Raw genomic sequence first — 22,242 nt, 5'->3', positions numbered from 1 at the left:
TGTCTTGGGTCAGTAGAGAGTTAAGCTTTCTAAAAATCCTTACATTGTGAAGCTACTGAATTTCTCTACTTCAGTTGGTTCAATGCTTACTGTTTTAACGATAGTACTCTTAAGTTTGTTGTGCCATGAGAACTTTTTATCTAATAGATGCAGGTGCATAGACTGTAACTAGATGATGGCAGTCATAGAATATGCGCTGGGAATATCTCAAGACTGAGTAAATATTTTAAGAAATTTCTGTATTTACAGATTAGTCTTTTTGATTTAGAAAACATGAATTCAAAATATTTGCCAGAATGCAAATCATTCCATATTTTCAAACTGCTTTTAGAATGTTCTATAACTTATCTCTCTAATAATATTTTATGCTTAAAAAGTCCTTTTTGTAACTTAACGTACTGTGGAAAGTTATATTTTCAAGTAACTTTTTTTGCGTGAGCTACAATAGAATGTTCACTTAGTCACCTAGGTTGCAGTTACAGTAACATCTGGTTAATTTGTTTGGAAAAGCTTTTTTTTTTTTAATCAGTGGTAACCCTGAGAAACTTCAATTACCAGCAAATAAGTCAAAAGTTTAATTTTTGTCTTTTATTATTTAGAAGAAACTGCCCACAGTTACCTGCATATGATGTGTTTAAGAAGAAGAGCGCATTTTCAATCTTGAAGCTCATTCTTTCCTGCTTGTGTGACTGGGTTAACATATTTGTTTGTTTTGTAAAACTTAGCCAGATAATGTCATTTAAGAATTGCCTTTTTACAAGAGTCATCTGTTACAAAACTGGAAGTGTTTGCATATGAAACACTATGAAATCTTCCAGATGAATTTACTTCAACTTGCAGTCTGTCAAATTGACTTTGTAGTGTGGATTTTATGGAACGTGATGCATAAGACCTGAAAATCTCTGGCTGCTTACCTATTAAGTCATTTCAAATGAACTGTTCAAGAGAAATGGAATGATACAGTTTTTTTAATAACCTACATTTCTGTGTAGGACAGTAACTTCATAATCCTTGAACATCTTGCTGAAGAACATGTTTAATTAGATACCATAATACTCCAACCTGTGAGAGAATGGAGGATGTGTTTTGTGGGTTCAGTGACATTTTTCTGATTCAGTTTATGAAAATGATCTTTTGCTGTTCTCTCAGGTGAATGCTTACGGTGCATGTTCTGGAACAATCTTGGCTGCATCCACTTTGCTATGGGAAAGCACAATTTAGGAATTTTTTACTTCAAAAAAGCCTTGCAAGAAAACGATAATGCATGTGCACAGCTAGGAACAGGTAGTTCAGATCCAGGTAAGACTTGTAAGAGATGAAAATAGGTGGTGGAAGAGGGGTGAGCAAATCAAGAAAACAGATGACATAAGCTTTCAGTAATCACCAGAAAAAATCCTGTTCCATTTGTTTGCAGAGGACAGGATAAAGTGGATAAGGACTCTGAATATAACTTCAGTGTATTTCAGTGTATGAGTTGCTGTTGTGAGAAACAGATGATGATAAAATGTGTCCCTTTTTGCTTACTTTGGCGTGGTGTGGGGCTGGAGCTTGTATGAGGAAAAAATTACCCACTGTTTAGTTATCCATCTACTGTCTGGTTTTATCCATCTACTATTGCTTTAGATGTAGTCAACCACAAGAAAATAAACATTATAAAAAGTTTGCTTGCTTTGGTTAGTAATACTTCATTCTTTTTCCTTCCAAGTAAGGGATTTCATGATGAAGTGATAATTTGTTCATTTTTCACTTTCTCTAAAATCTAGTTCCTATCACAATACTTTGTTTTTGCTGCTTCCCCACCTGCCCTGCCCTTATAGTGCAATCTTAGATACCAGTGCAAAGACAGATGTTTTATACTCGTTAACAGTAAAACAGATTTCTTAAAAAATTTATAAGACAGAGAGATGTGTATTCAATTCCAGATTCATAGCATAGTGTTTATAATGTTTAGCTTGAGTGACAAGGTATGCAAATAGTTTTTAATTTACTTTAACTTTTATTAATAGTATGATGAATTTGTCTTGGGGATCAGCTTTGATGTGGAAGGAAGGTATTTACAGAGGGAAGCTATTGAATTTGTGTAAAGAAAGAAGTGGTTTCACAGTATTTGGTTGTATTTCACCCCCCCCCCCCCAACAGAGGGTTGTGTTTTCAGCCCTCCTGAGCTGCATATCCAAAACTATCTAATCCTTTTCTGCAGGTAAAAAGTTTTCAGGAAGACCTATGTGTACACTATTGACTAATAAACGGTACGAATTACTCTACAATTGTGGAATACAGCTTTTACATATTGGGAGGCCCTTAGCTGCTTTTGAATGCTTGATAGAGGCAGTCCAGGTTTATCACTCAAACCCTCGTCTTTGGCTGAGAATAGCAGAATGCTGCATTGCTGCCAATAAAGGGGTAAGTAGATTTGCAAATTCCTTTTGTTGATGCCATGGTGGTTTTGAAATACATGTGATCACGAAAGAGAAGAAATAATACCTTGAGTTGATCTATGTATTTTATAGGCCTGATGCTCTATGTAAGTCCAGATTAATTCTTTGTGTGTGTGTGCATGTGTTTAATCTGAAGCTCCAACAGAGGTGGAAGAAAAACACCGTCTCTTTGTTCCATAGAAACAGTGACTTGAGGCCCAGTGCTTAATCGACTTTTCTAAGATCAGAAGAATTTGAGGGGGCTATTTTAAAGATTAGCATGAGATAAAACAAAAGCACGTAAGTGGCTGTTACAGCTCTTCCTCTAAGTTACAGGTTTTTTGCTGGAGAGACTGGTTTAACATGATTTTTCTTTGGCAATTTACCATTACTCCCTTTAGGCTATTCCAACTCATAATTTGAATGGGCAGTCCTAAATTAGTTTTAAGCACATTAGATTTCTTCAAATCGTCTGAGGATTTAACTTTTGTCTTGAAATAATTTTTAGAAATAAAGATACTATTTGGAGAGAAACTTGTATTATTCTCTAATGAGACTTTACCTTTTAACAGGAAGCAACATGTTCTTTCTCTGTAGTGAATGCGCTCTACTTAAGATGTAGATATTAACATTGTGTGACCTATTACTTACGGATATTTAATAATGTCTTAGCTTTCCACACTTATTTTATATGTGTGGTAAAATCCTGGCTTACATATATTTGATGTAAGTTGTCTTTTTGGTGTGAACAGATGAATTAAACTTGTATGAGATCTGTTCTCTTCTCTGTACTAAGTTCAGCTCTTCCAAGCATTTCTGTTACCGGATTGCAGAAATAGCAAGATGAGATAGGAGTCAGTGACCAATTTGACTAATACCCAAGGAAGGAAAATTTTCATGGCTACTCTTGAAGGTTTGATGTCCTCTTGGAGGTTTGATGCACAGAAACAACTGTAACAGCTTTTGTTGCTGCTGCTCTGACAAGGAAGGATTTCTCTTCTTTCTTGGAAAGTGTTTGACTGAAGCATCTTAGATTTTTATGTTTAGTCTTCAGGAATTGCATTACAGCTTCTGAAACGATGAGGTTCTACCTTGAAATTTAGTTAGAGTAATGGGAGAAAGCATATGCCTATCCTACTTTAAGGCCAGATGCTAGTATGTAAGGTATGACTGAAAATATGCTGTTACTGTTCTAGCACTCATTAAGGTTAACTTTTTAATGCTTTTATATATGTGGCTATTGGATCAGACTGGTGGTCAATTTTATTTAAAAACAAAATACAGCAGTATGTCCAGTGCCCAGAACTTTATTGGAGGATGCAAAGAATCTTGCAGAGGACTACTACAATACTTGATTATAGAGAAGTTTCCTTCCTGTGACTCTCAATTAATTATTCAATTAAAGTTTTGTTCAGTTAAAGTTTTTGTGATGTACAGGTAATACAAACTTCTCGTTTGATTTTTGTCTACAATAAATACACCATCCAAATTCAAATATGACTTATAGGACTGGATGTAAGTAACAAGATGCAGTCTGATTTCCTTTGAGATCTTCTCATGCGATCTTCCTTCTTTTCATGCAGCCAAATATCTCATTTAAGCTTTCATTATTTCTTCTCTCAGTTGCTGCTGAAGGTAGACAGGGATAAGACTGTAGTGTGGCTAGTCTAAAAGGGGCAGAGGCTGAGGAAGTTGAGACCAATATTCTCCCCTGAAGTCTTTGTGGTCACAGCCACTGGGGAAGTGAATCCGTAATGGCTGAGGTTTGTCGTTCCTCCTTTGGCGAAGTTTGTGGAAACCACTGACAGTAGAGGTGTTGCATACCTGTTGGGGCATGTTGGTTTCAGCATGTTGATGCGTGTCTGCTTAGGATAATCCCACGTGTTAAAATTCGGAGGGCTGTGGAAAGGGATTGCTCTTTCTTTTGAACAGAAAACAGCACAAAAATTGTCAGTTGATGAAATTACAAGATGTCATACTTGATTTCCTCTGAAACTCTAATTCATCTCCCTTGTGTGTGGGTGTAACGATGTAATCTATAATTACATGCTCCCATGCAGTTATTTTCACAGTATGCCCGTTTCACTTAGTGCGCAGGATGGGAGGGATTAATTGAACAAACAGCTGTATTTGCTCCATTTTTCCTCTGAATTCACTGTTTTCCCTCTGTGGGTGGCTCATGTGCCTTTATTTACTGTGCACTACACAAAACCTTATAAACACAAAATTCATAATTCTCCCTTGGGATTTTCAATGATGCTCATTGTTTTGGGGGTCTGTGCGTTTCAGAAACGCAAAGAAAGCTATTCACAGCAGCTTTGTAGATGAGGATTGCAGTTGCCCCTGTTTTACAGGTGGAGTGTTGAAGCTTAAAGAGTTTTGGCTTGAAAAATGCACTGACTTTAGTTGTGCAGTGTGTTACCTGTTGTCTCATAGATCTGGCTACTTAGTTTCATGGACCACAGTGAATGCATGAAAGACAGCTTTCATCCTACTCATTTTGCAATTTTAGATGTATATCCTACTGATTACGAAGTACACCTAATAAAGGAGACTCAACTGATGATCTCTACCAGGAAGCTGGGTATGGGAGGGTTGATTAGCATATGGTTTGTGATTTAAAAAAAAAAAAAAAAAAAAAAAAAAAAAAAAAAAAAGCTGGGGTCCTCTTTACAGGGACAGTGTTTAACGGTCTGGAAAAGGGAAGGACCAACCCTCATGGAGCACTTCTCTGTTTACTGCAAACCACCTGAAGCAGTAGATGACATCAGGCTCCTGTAACCTAGCTTTCGTTATGCTACAGTCATAATATTGATGATTGTGGTATACCAAGGAGTTTGAAATTGTGTCATAGAAGCAGTTTGGTGTTTCCTGACTGTAATCTTAAGGGGGAAAAAAAAATGTGGATACTGTTTAATATTAAAGAGAAGGGGAAGTGTCTTTTAAGTTAAACATAAGTTTACAATGTGGCAAGTGAGGCCTTAAAAATCAATAAGGTGTTTAATTTCACCTTGCAACTCAATTTGCAATAATATTTCTATATATCTAAATATGTATTCATTTTGTGTGCTGGACCTCATACAGAAAAGTAATTTCACCGAAGTAAATTTTCATCTGCTTTGGTATTTTAGCATATAAAATATAGATGGGTGATGATTCCCTTTCTGCAGATTTTTTTAAATATTTTTCTGCAAAATATATGCTTTATATCCAAACCTATTGTATATACGTGTTTTAATTTGTCAGTTACTGCCATTATCAGGTCTGTATTCTTCTTCACGACAGATTGTGATAAACTTTCCAGAAAGTGATACCTATTTAACATATTAAAATACATGCCTGCTGTTTCTCCTTACAGCTGTGACTCTTCTCCACTAACTTTACTTACCAGCAATGTCATTAAGGTCACTCATGGCAAAAATCAGAATAAATATGGTGTGGAGATAGTTTGTGGGACTGATTAGGAGTTTTTAAGTTCATTTGACTTCCAGAATATCTGCATACCAAAATATCTTTTTAATAAATTGATGTAAGTGTGAATATGTTATGGTTTGTTCTGCATGGAATGGTTTGAGCAGGTTTTCATAGAGTATTTTGAACACTGTGTAAGCATGGAGGGAAGATGATGAATTACAGTACCAATTCTGGATATTATTTGGCTGATCATATGGCTTCTCTTTAGATGTCATAGCAGTTCTTTAATATGGCTTGGTTCATTGTTCTTTCTCTTTCAAAACAGGAGAAACTAGGTCAGTAGGCTATCAGAAAAGCTCTCAGAAGTAATCTATGACTTAATCACAGTTACACTGTGTGCAGTAAAATCCCTCTGCAATGCGAAGACAATAGAAGGTGCCTGATCCTTTGTGGTGCTTAAGAACTAAACCGGTACCCATATAAACTATTAATTTTTACAGTTTAGCTGGGTTCGAAGTGTTCTTCCAACTTTCCAGTAATTTTGTCAAGCTCTCATTCAGCCGCTTTAATATTTTAATCCTCTTTTTCTTTTTTTAGACATCAGAACAAGAAACTAAAGGTCTTCCCAGCAAAAAGGGAATTGTGCAATCTATAGTCGGTCAAGGCTACCACCGTAAGATAGTCCTGGCATCCCAGTCAATACAGAATGTCATTTATAAGTAAGTGTGTTTTCTCTGGCCTCTTTGATTCATTATCACAGCTTTGTTAAGAATATGTATCTGTTTATCAGGAATCTTCTGAACTGTTGTGGAAAAACTTTGTTCGTTTTGACATTATCCTTGTAGTGCAGAGGCATGTTAAAATGCTTGGTGAGTCTTTCTTGAACATCATTTGGATGCCTCCTTTATGATGGCCAGCAGAGGGCTTAATTGTGTATTCATTGAAACTTAGAGGGCCATTAAAACTTAAAATTGATTTCTCACTTATATTTCAGAGAAATATAATCATTTCTCATTTAAAAATATATTTTCAGTAATCTATTCTAGAAAAGTAGGGGAGGAATCTGATTGCTGTAAGAAGCGAAGTCGAGAAAAACAACATTTTCATGTAATTCTCATGTAGTTGAATCTACTCATTCTACTTGGGCCTCCTGGTGTACTTTCTGTATTAGAATAGCAGGATATATACATCTTGCTTCATAAATTAAATACTTTGATATATTAAAACATGATTTTAACTTATTTTAGGATAACATTCCTTCTGCATTCAGGTCTTTCTAGAGTTCTACCTTTACTGTTTAATTTAGTAGGTTTGTTACTCACTGGTTAACTTCTGCGTCCCTTTTCAGTGATGGGCAGTCCTCAGCAATTCCTGTAGCCAGTATGGAATTTGCAGCAATCTGTCTAAGAAATGCCTTGCTGTTACTGCCAGAAGATCAGCAGGAACCAAAGCAGGAAAATGGGTCTAAAGCTAGTAACCAGCTGGGGGGAAATGCAGAAAACAGTGAAAGCAGTGAAGCCTGCAGGTAAACAAAATAGTATAGTTTGAATTGTGTGGTTTTTTTTTTCTTTAGTAAATGTAGGCTGGAAGTCTGTGTCTGCTACCTATCCTGTTTGGCCAGCAGAAAAAGTAAAGGATGCGAAATTTCTCTCAGCGGTGTTGTGATATCCAAGAAAATTGTAAAACTGATTGTTGTTTTGATTGCTGATATGCTAATTTAAGAAGAAAAAATACTGAGTTGGTCTCTACCATGAAACCACTTTAATAAATTAGACAGTGGAATTCCTTCACTGTCTAATTCACTGGCTGTATTTTTGTGTGCTGTGAATGTTTTGTTTTCCCACACACCCCTGCAGTGCATATTGGTATTTCTCTAATTCTAAGTGAAGTTTCACTTGTTACAGTGACTTTCTTTTTTCTTTTCTTTTCTTTGTGCCATGTAGTTGATTCAATAGATAAGTGTCTAGCAACTCAGTTGTAAATATTTCCCCCTGATCAGCCTTGGCATTCAGCCCTAGTGTGCTTTGTTTGCTGTGTTTGCTTTGGAGTAAAAATGGAAAGCTAGGTTTAGTAGATAGGAAGGACAGTAGTACAGAGTTATTGTTTAATAAATTGCATTTTACCAAAAGGAGCTTGAGGAAAAAATCTTTCTTTCCTTAAAGCTTCAAAAAAAAAAGTCAAATATTAACTATCAGGAAGATGCTTAGTTTTTTCATGGATCTTGGGCTTACAGAGATTATTCTGACCTTCTTTATGAGAGGAGCTTTGGTTATTGTGTACACTTTCATGAATGACTGTTTTGAGAAGAAAATAGTTATAATAAATCTGGAAAAGGTGGGCATGCTAGAACTCGAACTACTTAGGAAGAATAATGGGGGGGAAAATGCAATGTTTTTGTCAGACCCAAGAACAGATAGACTTTTAAGATAGTAGAACCATTTGTCACATGGCAGGATTTACTGCACATACGCTATGTTGCACTGGCACAGGGTACATCCCTGCATGTTGTGAGGTTGCCCAGGGCTAGACCATGGCTGGGAAGAGGTGGCTGCTGCTGCTACAGTAATTTGTGAAGGCTGTTCTCCATAACCCTTTTTCCCCAGTGACAATCTTCCCTGTCAAGTGACCAGCAAACTTATGTGATAGCCTTGCTACTGCTATTACCAGGAGCGACGGGTCAAAAATAAATGGTTTCCTTGGCCAAAGTGATTGATAGAGTCTGGGTGTTTTTGTGTACTGAGGGTGGTCGTTGTGAACTGGCTAAATTCCCCTGGCAAGCTGCATGCAGCCTTTTGGGATGGAGCAGCTCTGATTTAAATGAAATATCAATTCTCAGCTTTTTGTCTTTACTTGTGGTGAGGGGCAGTGATGAAAAAACAGAGGCTGTTACTCAGCTCCAACCTTCTGTCTTTTTATTAACCATAGTGCGTATGTGTGTGTTTGTAGGAGTGAGGGAAGGAAAATATGTACTGTACAGGAAGATATGTTATTACCTTCTGGTTTCAAAAGCAGATGCTTCGTTAGTTTAAAAAACAACCCCCACACACCTCAACAAAACAAACAAACCTCCCTCCCTCCTATCTCCTACTGGTCATTGCTAACTTCGAACTGTCAAACAACTGACAGCAACTAAGCAGGCTGTTGTTGATCTCCTGTGTTATGTTCTGAAAGGTCCTGGAAGGGTGTGTTGCTTCTAACAAGGGACCCCGTGTTGGGTGTAGAGCAGTAAAAGGTAGAAGACGTTTGAAGAAAATCCCACTAACTGAACAAGGTAGTCTTGAAGCAAATCCCACTAATTGAACAGGCTGACTTAGAAGCAGATTCTTCTTTTATTCACAAGGAAACAGTGAATAAAGTACGTGGCTTAGGGCTATTTTTTGATCTGATTTTTGGCAAAGGCATGAGCTGCATATACTACAACAGCGTCAAGTACAATTTTCTTGGATTCTTCTACTCTCTGGGTCAGATACATCTATATCTTTCTGGAATATTTATGTACTTCATTACTGAGAAATCTAGGGAGAGTAGCTAGTTTCCTGGTTTTCTTACAGGAAGGGAGGCTGTACTCTACAAGCACAGGCACAGGGAGTTCTGTATCTCTTGAGTTTTAAGTATTTGTCCTATATGGAACTTCCACTTCCCACAGCCTCAAGCTATTTTTGAAGACTGTTTGCTGGGAAGGATTTGACTGACAAACGAATGTCCCCCTTCTTCCCTCTCAAATAGAAGTTAGGACAAGAGCATTAGCCTCAGTTTTTAAATAGCTTCAGTTCCCTGTTTCTCAGTACAGTTTTTGCTGCCCTTTTAAATGAAGTGAATTAATATTGATGGTTATTACACTAAGAATTTTTATTAAGTCTTCATAGTCACTCCTTGTAACTGACATACTGTTTTTATTCTAGCAATAAAAGTCATGAAGGGGATAAATTCATTGCAGCTCCACCTTCTTCGCCTTTGAAGAAACAGGAATTAGAAAATTTAAGGCAAGTAAATAATATATTCACAAGTAAATGAACCTCTCCAACTGCGGTATGATATCCTGGAGTCATTGTTCGCTTTCTGTTACTGCTTTTCTTAAAGTAGGGGACTCTCAAAGTTGCATTTTTGCTGTTAATCTATTTTTTTACATGTATGTGCTTCCCTTTCTCAAGACGTTGAATCAGAAGAAGCAGAAACCCCTCAATTCTAATTCAGATGGTAGATCAGTCTGTGGTCCCATTCTTATAGGCCTGCGAAAACCAGAAAATCAAGTCTCATAAATGACGAAGCTAAAAATCTGATGATAACTTTTGTAATTGGTGGAAGGGATGGGAGTTACAATATGGTACTTTTTTCATTTCAAGTCTTGGTAAGGCTAGTTTGAATGTTTGCCCCCATTACATGCTTCTTGGATGGAACAGAATCAGAAGTGGTAAAAGCAGCTGTGCTGCTTTCACATCAGGAGGGTGCTCACAAAGAAACTGAATCAAAAGCCAACTTTTTTGCATTACTTAAAACTGCCACAATATTAAAAAAGAAAAAAGAAATGTGCATATCACTGAAGTGTTAAGACAACTAAAACCTATTAAAATAATCTCATTGATGACTATTTTTTCCACTTTACTCTGTTAAAGTAGGATTTCTAAAGCCTTGTCTAGACTAGGATTTAAATATGGTGTTAGCATATGTGTGGGGGGAGGGGAGATGGGTATATGTGAGGGGGTATGGGTGTTTTTTGCCTTGTTCCCTCCCCCTTCCCCCCACCCCCCTTAATTCTCACTTGGCCAAGGGGCATAATCTTTAATGTTTCCTTCTGCCTCTCCATCTCTGTTTACTCCCTTTTTTTCCTTCTCACCAGCCTGTCCAGGACTAAAAGTTTTATTAATTGTCATAATATGCAAGTAACATATGAAGAATTGATAATGATAATAAATGCTCTAGGGATACTACAGTATTGTCTTAGTTTTAATGATTAGGAGGTGATGGCAGCTTTTAGATATGTCTTGTAGATGTTTTAGTTCTCAGTATAGTTCTTCCATGAGTGATTATGAAGTACTATAAGCTGGAAAAACACACTAGACATACTTGGTTTGTCATATCTCATTAATTCTCTATCTCTTTTGATTTTGCATTTTGAGAGGGATACTTATAGTAAGGAAGTTTGCAATGAGTGTATTACAGTTTGTGGGTTTTTTTCACCTAATATATTCAACTTCGTTTGTCCAAGTCTTGTTATTTTGTTATTGATCCATTATTTTTAATCTTTGGAAAAAATGCCTTTTCACCTCAGAAACCCTAAGTTACTGTGGAGTCTTCACAGTTAAATTGCTTTTGGTTTGCTGCAGTACTGCATAGACAACTGAAAACAGGTCTAAGACAAATGTGAGTGTGACAGCAGATGACAGGGCTAATTAGGAAAAATGGGACTAAGCTAGTATTTTGGGTTTTGCTTTTGTAGCAGACCAGTATGCGTAGATGCTTCCACTGCTGAGCACAGTATAAAATACCTTGTGCTGCAGCTCGATTTGTGCCTCTGAGCCTTAAGTTTCTTGGCACCACGTAATGCAAGCATTCGTTCTGTTACTTGATTTCTGTTTCTTTTCACTGTTTAAACTCCTATTCCACATGTAATATGTAATTCCTTCCAGAACAGGTGACATGGGACAATGATGGCAAAATAGAAGTATTCCTTTCCGCAGGTAGCTTTCCTACCTGAAACAAGTTGTAGTTTTCATAGAGGCAATTTTTCCTTCTGCTCTGGCCTGGTACTTGATTTCCTGCCACGGAAGAACAATGATAAAACGTGACTCTAGTCTTTTTCCTGTTCCCAAATATCCTTAAACTACTTGTTCAGCAGTTAAAGCGCACTCCAAACAGAACTACTCCCATGCATCCAAATGAGCATCGTGTTATCTGGAACCCTTTAGTTTTCTGCGGCAAGATTATCACTTGCTGACAGTGTTGATTGTTTCAGGTGGCTGCCAGCCTGTTGAAAATCTCTCCTACTATAAAGCTGGCACCTGTTACAAAAAAAAGCCGTTTTAATGTTCCATTATGGACAAAGCATACAGCAATTTCCCACTTAAACTCTTGGGTAAACACTCTGTTCCAGCCTAACCCCAGGTAACCCATGTTTTATAATGACCAGCTTAACCTTTACTTTGTGCCAGTGTGGGTAGGAGATCTACTTGTATTCGTTTAAAGGCAGCTGAGCAGGAATCTGTGAGGAGACTTTTCTGGGACCTTGGTTATTGATTCTGAAGTGGTGCAAAAGTGTGGTACTTGAAATGGAAGGCACTGGGTTAAGAACAGATTGTTTTTTTTTTTCTTTTTGATTGTCGAAAATGTGGTTGCCACATGTCAAGATTACATGGTGTCACATTGTGGTTTTTTTTTTTTTAAGTATGTAATCTTTTCTTTCACAATTGGCTATTGTTATCTACTGATGAAACCTGACAACGTGTCAGGCAAAACTTGTCAGTTTAGCAAGAATTACACTGCTTCTGATAAAGAACATCATAAAAGGAAAGGAAAAACATTGATTTATTTTTTGCAATACTTGCTCTGACCAGTGTTTAAATCCACAGGACTAGGCATCCCTGGAGAATGACTTCACTAAAACTATTTCTAGGTTTCTGTACATAGCTATGGAAAACAACATTTGGTAGACTCAAATGTTAGTGTCTTTCCTCCAGTCTTGCTCAGTGAGGAGCTAAGTGAGAAGATGAAAACTCTTGTCCAGGCAGGCAAAATTAAAAGAAATTTCTGAATATTGACAAGGATTATCCTGAGGGATAAATGTCTATACACTTTGGATTTTATCCTGGTGACAATGACTGGACTGAAAAATCTCCATTGTTTCCAGTACTGATAAGGGAAATTTAAATGCTCTTTTTTAGGTGTTTTTGTACAGTTGCATGTAGTAAAGAGTTTAAAATGATAGACTTTATTTTTAAGAACCGTTTGGGGGGCAAAGTAAAAATACCATCTAGACAAGTTTTATATGTCCTCTCTCATGCCTGTCCTACTTAGTAATTGCCCACATTTGTATGCCATTCATTTGGTACTTGCGCACAAGTTATTTGAACAGACTATTCTCATAATATGAAGTACTTAAAGGTGAAAAGCAGACATCTGAGGACACCAACTGTTGTTGCTTACATTTTTGCATGGGAAATAGAAATACTGTGTGTGGGTGTTTTTCTTTTTTCTTCTTTTTTCTTTTTTTCCCTCTCCCCCGAGTGTTCTCCTAGCTTCTCATTCTCTGAGAAGCCAATTCAACTGTTTTGCTCTCAGCCTTTAATATATTTCAATATGCTTGAACAACCCAGTTCTCTTAAGATGCATCAAGACCAAAGGGGTTCTTGTAGACCACAGTGCTACATGCAGAAAGTTCTGTTTATTTCATTGTAAAAGGTGGATAGATGGCAACAGGCCTTGGTAGAGCCTCTTTCTCCCCAGGTTGAGTAACTCTGTATGAACATGTTAATTTTCCCCTTTGAAGCAGATAGAGGTAAAGGAGTAGTTTGATTAGCCTCTTTATCTTCAATAGGTTTGAATTCTAAGCCTATGCTATAAGGCAGGTGATCCAGTTTTGTCATCTTTCTTTTTTTCTTTCTTTCGACTCTTCCCTTGACCATCACTAGCCCATCACTGTGGCTTTTGTTGTTGCTGTTTTTAGTAAGCGTCTGTGTGGGTGGGTGGGGGTGTATGTGTGTACTCTAGTGCTGAAGGTGCTGTTCCAGGAGTGTTGACATCACTGCCAAACCCGCAGCTAATACCAAAACAACCACCATCACCAATTTGTCTCAGCTCGTCTCCCCCACCTACCCGGCATTGCCCCGCTTGCTGCGGTGGTCTGTTTGGCCCTGGCACAGTACTGGAAGCTTACAATGATTATCATCTGTCCCTGTTTCACCCTCTTCTTCCTCACTCCCAGCCACTGTGTAGTTGTCCTCCATCTCCTGTTCAGTGATGCTGAATTTTCCCTCCATACAAGCTCCATCTACGTTCTTTTGCTTCTGAATATTTTTGGTTTGAGTGTCTATATCAAAACATAAAGAGTAGTTTATATCAAATGTCCTGCTTAATTAGCTATTCTAAATTTATTTCAGATTAGTGGTACTCTCCAGATGGGTTAGAAATGCTGTTTTTGGTATCTTCTGTAATAAATTTCAAGCAACGGGATTTGCCCCGGTTAGCCTTTTTCCTGTGGATTAAGCTAATTCAAATGTCTAGTTTAGGTTCTATAAACTTGGAGTCAGTGTGGGCTGACAAATCTTATTGCCTAGATCTATACAAGAGGTGGTTTGACATAATCTGGCAGTTTAAAAAAACATTTTTCTTTTTCCTAGGGCAAAGGCAGTTTTATTTAGGGAATGTAGAGGCTCGGTAATGCTGGAAGTCTCCCGTGCTTAAAGGCAACCTGTGGAGTTTTGTCAGAATCCTGACTGGAGTGAAAAACTAGTTTGTCTTTTCCCTTGTGATGCAATTCTTCTGCTCTGATTAACTGTCACATCGCCTGAGCGTTTGGTTTAGCTGGTTCAGCAAGGAATCCAAGTGTGTGATGAGAATAATATTGCGAGTAAGAAAGCACAAATGTTTTCTTCTTCGTTAGATGACTGCGGTCAAAGAATCTTTTTGGATCTTAAATGGTGGCGAGTCCTTAGGGCTGGAGTGGGTTCCAGTTTCGCTGGACTATTTCTTGTATGATTTGAGTGTGTCTTTTGTTTGTGTTCTGAAAAATAAAAATAGGCCTTAAAGTTGTGATGAATGGAAGACAAATACTGACTTAAAGGGCAGCAGCCATCCCTACAGGCCTGGACTTGTGTATAAAGGTATTTAGCTGATGAAACTTAGCGTCTCTGCTTGTTTAGAAGTTGTGTTTCCTTGAGGCAGAGAAGAAAAGAGGCCAGTTGGAAGTAGGCCATTATACTGATTCCCCCCCCCCCCCCGCCCCATTCCCTCCCCCTTCCCACAGTAGCAACCTTTCAGAAATATTTTAGGTTCAGGACTTGAGCTGGGGGGAAGCTTTCCTCTCTTTCTTGAAAGCTTTTGTATGTGTTCAGATTTGATGTGACATCTGGGCATGGTAAAGAGGAAGTGGGGGGTAGGGAGAAATGCTGGAGAAGTTTCTTATCCTGCTTGTGCATAATTAAAGTGCATGCCTCCTGGGAAACAGGAATAAAGGCACCCCAGGTCCTGCCATGAATTACATGACTTACTGCTGGACCAAAAGTGGGCTTGACAGTTGCCAGAAGGTTGGGGCTGTAATAGCCCACCTACTGGCAGGGGAGTCGAAGGCTCTCCTTGCAAGTCTCCCAACGTGGGACCTCGCTAAGAGGATCCCTTCATCCTCCCCGGAGCAGAACAGAGTCCGTGCACACAGCGAGGAGTCCCGGGGCAAGGCAGGCAAAGGTTTGCGCCCTGAGGACAAGGCAGCTTGTGTGAATGATGTCTTACGAAGTGGAAAATATCCCCAAGTGCTTTGTTAAGGGGAAGGCAAGGGATATGGAGGGGAAATTATTACAAGCTGGAAAGCTTGGCCTAGTGATGACATCCTGAGGTGGGATTATTGTTTGAAGATGGAAGATGTGAGTGGTTAAGATTTCATTACAAGAGCTGTCAAAGATTTTGTGCTTTTGGAAACATACAAAAGTCTGTGACAGCAACAAAATGCCACCTATCAATCAGGCTCTTGGCAGAGGATTACAGCGCTCAATTTACCACAAATCTGGAAACTTCAAATTGTGACTACAGCTCTATAAGGCTTTATCGTCTCTCTGTGTACAAACATTGTAACACATTTCACACTGATATTTTTACAATGTAATTGATCGTTGTATCTGCAGCTCAAGAAGATCTTTAGGATTGCATGTTACAAGAATCCACAGTCTGTTACCCTTAGTTGGGTCAGAAGGGGATGGCAGAGAACTACAAACAAAAACCAGGGGCAGAAAAAAAAAGGAATGGGACAAGGAAACAGTTCATGGGGAAAGACAGGTCATTTGTGGTGCGGTCCATCTCTTATTAATGGTCTGAATTTCAAAGTCTTACTGAGAGCACGCTGGTGGTCCTTGAGTTATACCTGTGTAACACATTGTAGGTATCTCCTAATTCAGAGAATGTGATTCAGGTAAAGAAAGACTCGCTTCTTTCTTTTGTAGTTTGATATAAAGACATTACTGAAGGTTTATGATTTATTACTTTAGCACTTAAATGTATTTCATTTTCCCAAAATGAAAGTGGAGTTGAGTGAGTGGGTTTCTGGACGGTTGCTGATGAAAACATTTTGTTTTGGTGAAAACCTGTGTTCCATTCAGTGACTGCTTTTAAAGTGAAATGTGTTTTAAAGCTAACAATCTTTTGCGTGTTTGCTGTTACTAGCTCATGGACCACAGTTCAAGGATGCTTTTTTCTGAGAGGCATAATAATTCAGTAATACAAAATACTTCTTTCCTTGGATGTAAGATAACTTCCACTGAGAACTAAATGTTAATGTAGTGATACTGTATGGCATTTTACATTTGTATGTGGATATTCCTTCCATTTATTTAACATCTTAGCTTTGCATTAACTTCATATATAAGCTGAACAGCATTTTTATTGCTTATAGTTTGCATAAATCCAGTCTGAAATGTTGCTGTATGAAAATGAAATCAAATCTTTAAAAATGATTTGAGTCATAGCAAGAATGTAGCAGAGTGTGCAGTATGTTCTTGCTCCTATTCTTTTTTACTCTGTACTTAAATATTATTAGTATGGCTTTATCTGGATTTGCTGAACACCTATTAAAGAATTTGCACAGCTGCATTTGGAATCATAGAATTCTCCATTTAACATATTGGCTCCCCCCCCCCCCTTTGTGTTTTTTTTTCCCCCCTCCAGGTGCTCAATACTTGCCTGTAGTGCTTACGTTGCTCTGGCTTTGGGTGATAACCTTATGGCATTGAATCACGCAGATAAGCTTCTTCAGCAGCCAAAGTTGTCAGGGTCTCTTAAGTAAGTCTGACATGACCATTTCTTCTTTCTCAGCCCTGTTTTTTGCTGGAGAGAGCTGAGCTGAAGCTTCCAATGTCTGTAACTGCTTGCCAATTCTGTATCTGATGCAAAGAATTGAACTGCTTGGCTTGCTCCTGTTCTTGTTGAAGCTCTGACAAAATGTTCATTGACCCACAGGAACGTGAGTCCCCTTGTTTGTATATGAATGCCACATAATTTGGATTCTACCACTGCTTTTGTTGCTGTTTGCGAGTCTTCAGCCATACTTCCCATTCAGTGTCAGGACTGTCAGGTCTCTGGCCTGATTCACTGTGGGGCTTCATGTGCTTGTGCTGGTACAGCACAGGGAGCAGGAATTAGCAGCTGGGTTGGACAACTGCATAAGCCAGCGTGCTGCTGAGAACTTGCTCGTGAAATGGCATCTTGAGAGGGTTAGGCTTGTTTAAGCAGTAGGGCTCCAGGTGTTGGGGGTATGATTGCTGTTGCTTCATTCTGCATTTTTGGGAAGATATTCAAAACTTGTTCTGCTTCTGCTCACCAGTTCTCAGACATCTCTCAAAATTCAAAAAAGGGAGCTTTAGCCCCATCCTTTTGACCTTGTTTGTGCATTCACATCTTAGGTCATACACAGGATAAAATATCTGAGATGTTTTTATGACAGTAATGATATATTTCAAAGCAGGTCCCACACAGAGCAAGCTAAAACGCATGCTTATTGCTATATGCTGGCAGCATATACTCCAAAATGGTCCATGTTGATTAATTTCTTTGGCTCCCATGCTTGAGACTGCTGCAGGAGATCATCTTTTTGCACAGTCGTTCTGTAAGCAAGATTTTAGAGGAGTTTGGAAGGCAATGCACAATTTTGCGAAGGCAGTATTAGTGCTATGTAATCTTATTTGTAAAGACAAACACAGCCACATATCTTAGTCCCAGAAAGCTAGCTTTTGTGCAGATCAGGAACACTGCAGATCAGGAATTCCTGCTTTCTTCAGTGAAATAAACTGCATATAGGAAGTTACGCTTGCTGCAACAGATCTAAAGGGAAAAGTTATTTTGGATGACTGCTTGATTGATGTAAAGATCCTTTTGCCTTTCTGTATGTGGCATAGATCACTTATTTTGCCTAATGTTTAGTAATTCATTACAACAAATTATATGGTTAATTTGAAATGTACTGTATGCAGCTGCATAGAATAAGTGTGAACTTTTTTTACCCAACTTTTGTTTCAGATTAAATATTTGTGAACTAACTATGCCCTCAATCAACAGGAATCCTGTTTCTAAGTTGAAAAGGAAAGTTGCTAATTAGCTGAACTAGAGATGTCAGACATCAAAATTGTTTGATTCTTTTGCAAGAGCTGCAGTTGGAAAGGCATTTGTGCCGTATGGACAAGCCTGTGTAGTTGCTGTCCTTAGAAATTTACAATGCAGCTATCTTACATAATTAATTTAGTTGTTATTGAATGTATTGTCACTTAACATCTCAATTTATACATGTGTCAATATCTCAGGGATGTTTCTGTAAGGATTACTTTTTACTTCTCTGATATAAAGCCATACCAAGGTCCTGTCTCTTTCGAATGGCAATTCCAGTGTATGAATTACTTGTCATTATTCAGGTGCAGAACTTTTGCAAACTTTGGGCCTAAAATCAGCAAATGGCAGAGCTAGGTATTAGGGCAATATTTCTGTGAGTGAACTGATTTCCGTGCAGATGTCTTAAGTATCAATTTCTATGGTTTAAATTTTAAATTTGAATTCAAACTTAGAATTTAAAATTGCATACAGAGTGTCTCTTATGTAGCTGAATCAGGAGGTTGTTGCACTGACATCTGTACCTGACCCTTTGGTTTGCAGGTTTCTTGGGCATTTGTATGCAGCAGAAGCTCTCATCTCTCTAGACAGAATATCTGATGCCATCACTCACTTGAACCCTGAGAACGTCACTGATGTTTCCCTGGGGATCTCTTCAAATGAGCAAGATCAAGGTTAATGAATCCACACTTGATTACAACTGGTTGTGCTTTCAGCTGCCTTCCTGCTCTTAACTTTCTGTATACAAATATAATGATTTTTAAGATATCTTGTTGTGAAAGCTTAAGTTTTTTTTCCAGGCTTTTTTCAGTTCCTACTTTGTTTTTAGCTTGTCTTTTGCATGGTTGTCATTCCTTTGAAGTGGCTAATGCTTTAATATAAATAGGACTGTATATTGTAGTGTTCTGGCTTGCTTAAGCATCACTTTTGAAAGCTTCTTTTGTTAAATATACAATTACAGTTAAGCTTGGGCTTCCTACCTTATCTCTTCCAGCTCTTTATTCCCTAAACCAGGCTTTGGAGTATGAGTCAAGTCCACTTACCCTGTTTATTGATAGGAATGGGAAGAACATAGTTAATCTGTATCTTAATCTTCTTGCAACACTTCCAGTTGGGAGTGTGTATTCTATAATGGAAGACTACTTCAGAGCTCATCTGTGTAATTAGTTCTACAGCAGCTCTGATCCGAGTGATGTGTCTGCAGTCTAAGCTTTATTTCCCATCTGCAGATGTAAAAAAGTTCTTAGAGAGGCAAAACGTTAAGGATAGAAAGTCTTAAGTGATGCAAACTTTAGAACAAACTGATACATTCTCCGTCTTCAATGTCAGACCCTGAAGGGAGAATCAAATTTGTAGCTACTGTCATGAAATTATAATTTTTGTAATAAGCTTTACAAAAAGAAGCTCACAGAACATAATGGCTTTTGTGGGTTCTTTTGTTTGTTTGTTTTTAGGGTCTGACAAAGGAGAAAATGAGGCGATGGAATCTTGTAAGTACCAGCCATCATATTCAGCAGAGTACTGAAACTTATCTTGGCCAGCTCAGGTGTGAATTTTTTTTTTTAATTGCAGCTGGCAAGCAGACCCCCCAGTGTTATCCCAGTTCAGTCACATCTGCACGAACAATGATGTTGTTTAACCTTGGAAGCGCTTACTGCTTGAGGAGCGAATATGACAAAGCTCGGAAGTGTCTCCATCAGGTATGTAAAACAAACCTCACAACAGCTTGATGGGTAAATGTGCTTCCTTCAAAGTGCCCTTCACATCACTGCAAATACTGTTGATTTCATAGGTCAGGTTTATTTGCTGACTTGGTTGTGATGGCAGCTCTCTTCTGTCTTTATGACCAGTCTATATTAAATAACTTCAAGGGTGTTCCAAACTTCTTATTTGTGTAAACAGTTTAGTATGACAGTGGAAGGCATTTTTTTCCTAGATCACACTGAAGTAGTGGAACACGACTAAGAAGTCATTTCACTTTTTTTTTAACCTTTTTTTTAAAGGTCCAATAGTAATCATCATATTTCAAGGGAGAAAGTTCTTGAGGGCCTTGAGTGTACTTTTCTTTAATCAGCTAGTCAAAGTATAAGTTGTTAACTTTAGGGCTGTGAGAACAAACTACATTTCTGCTGGAGGTAAATTTCATACCTGCCTCTTTTCTTTTTTTCTTTTTTCTCTTTTTTTTTTTTTTTTTTTTTTCCCCAAGAATTTTGAGGTACTGCTTTTGAAACTCACCATTTTAATACTCTGTGTCATTCAGTTCTTCTCCTGGCTGGGACTGATCTCTTTCAATTTGTCCATCTCTTTTGCAGTCATACCTGTCTGTCATGAAGACTACTCAAATACATTATTGCACTGTTAAATGAAACAGCAGTCTTCCTAATTACTTTATAGTAGCTATATAGCTGAACAGATTCAAACTCTCTGAAGCTCTTTGCAACAGCTTAAGGCAGTTGTCTTCCTTTCTTTTTCCTCTCAAGGCCTCTTAGGGTTGGGCAGGTGTTTGTGCTTAGGCTGTAAAGTCCAGACAAGTGTAAGGCCATCAGCATAGTTGGTCTCTGCATCTACAATAAATCCAGTGCTTTTGGGAAGTCTCAGCTCTGTCCTGCACGCACACATTAATTGTGCATGTACACAGCTATATTGTATGAGGGGGCACAATGGAGAACGCACATCCATTGCTAGAAGGAGGTATGTGGCTGACCTGGCTGGTAAAGTTGGGCTATGATGAGCCACCAAATAAAAGCCAAAAGAATTGTTATAAAGCATTTAACTTATGAGTGGTATTCTAGACTTATACTCGTCAGTATTTGTCTAAAAGTGTTTGTAAGGATAGTTTTAAAATTGTTTACTTACCAGTTGTTCATTCCGAAAGTCACCTGAGAAAGACTTTTCTTAAAAGGACAATATTTGTATGGTGGTTTGGAGTTCTTAAGCCAGGTGGTACAGCAGGTCAGGCCCTGAATGCTTGCAGGTATTAACCTTTGCATGAAAATTGTTTGGAGACAAAAAACAGCGATTGCCTAAGTTTCCAGAACTTGTCTGTCTGTCTGTCTTGAGGACTGAGGAAACAGATTGGCTTTGGATTTCAGTTTGCCTAATTCTTACGCTCCTATAGTTCCCCCTAACCCTTAAGAAGAGTTCATATTCTGGAGGGATGAAAAAGATCCTCTGTTGTCAATGGTCAAATTGTGTCCCCATTAAGATCTGCTGAGACCAGGTCTGTCAGGAGCTGCTTACTCCCTCCCTTTGAGTAGACCCATGTCCATAGGTGTTAAATCCTGAACTGCCAGATGTGAAAGAATGTATAGGTTTAAGTGGATGGCCAGATCAGCTGATAGTTATTTAGCTTGTTAACTAAATGGTTTCTTTTGGTATTAAAATGTGAGCAGCTCTGTCATCAGCTTCATTTAGAAAGATGTAGGCACAAGTATGAGGTATCCTTGTAGCAAATCTTCCATCTCGGACCTGTTTTTAATATGGAATAAGTACTGTTACCTTTTGCCATTGGTGCAGATGTGTTCTCTCTTTCTCAGAAGCTGGGTCAGTCTCAAACACAATTTATTTGTATAAATCAATAGAGACAAATGTGTGTGGGGGTTTTGTTTTGCTTTTGTTTTTCCCCCCTGCCTGCTAGACTGGGCACTTATGGAAATGTTGGACTTGCAGGATTTAATCTTACTGAGATCATGAGTCATCCTTGTACTGGCAATATCAAATGTTCACATTTAAAATGTAGTTGTAAACAGCAGGTTTCAGAGGTGGGGGAGAGAAATGAGTTCTAACACAGTCTCACCCTCTTTGCCTTATCTTGTCTTTTTTGCTTCTGTTCATGGCTGGGCATTTCCCAGCAGAACTACTGTGATACTTAACCACAAATATGATGATGATGATCAGTGACCTGGCAAGAGGGAATGCAAAGGATAAGGAGGAGGGGAATCACATTTTCCTTTCAGAGGACTAGTAGTGCTCTTTCATTTTTTTCTTCTTTCTCCTCCCCATTTCCACTAAGACTTAAATGTGAAGAGGGTCCTTTTTGTTTGAATGGGGGGAATGAGAAGCAGAGTCTGGTGATACATGGCTTGACTCCAGGTGTAGAAGCTGGTGAGACTGA

General features: G+C 38.3%; 1 protein-coding gene across 4 annotated transcripts in view; it reads left to right on the top strand.

Moving 5' to 3' along the window:
- The window catches only part of CNOT10 (CCR4-NOT transcription complex subunit 10), a 38,874-nt gene that overhangs the window by 13,930 nt on the left and 2,702 nt on the right, over positions 1–22,242 (top strand). For 2 of the 4 annotated variants that reach the window (XM_026098698.2, XM_064506127.1), the window contains exons 9-17: positions 1,150–1,299; positions 2,201–2,403; positions 6,429–6,550; positions 7,180–7,356; positions 9,734–9,814; positions 16,698–16,811; positions 18,672–18,802; positions 19,583–19,618; positions 19,701–19,828. In XM_026098698.2, coding sequence (XP_025954483.2) covers positions 1,150–1,299; positions 2,201–2,403; positions 6,429–6,550; positions 7,180–7,356; positions 9,734–9,814; positions 16,698–16,811; positions 18,672–18,802; positions 19,583–19,618; positions 19,701–19,828 — 1,142 coding nt within the window. The remainder of the gene's footprint in view (positions 1–1,149; positions 1,300–2,200; positions 2,404–6,428; positions 6,551–7,179; positions 7,357–9,733; positions 9,815–16,697; positions 16,812–18,671; positions 18,803–19,582; positions 19,619–19,700; positions 19,829–22,242) is intronic. The other 2 variants (XM_064506126.1, XM_026098699.2) reach the window with 2 other exon arrangements.

The sequence above is a fragment of the Dromaius novaehollandiae genome, chromosome 2 (genome assembly GCF_036370855.1).
Source record: "Dromaius novaehollandiae isolate bDroNov1 chromosome 2, bDroNov1.hap1, whole genome shotgun sequence".
Lineage (NCBI taxonomy): Eukaryota > Metazoa > Chordata > Aves > Casuariiformes > Dromaiidae > Dromaius > Dromaius novaehollandiae.
Note: the sequence above shows the minus strand (reverse complement) of the source record. Positions and strands in the feature narration are given on the sequence as shown.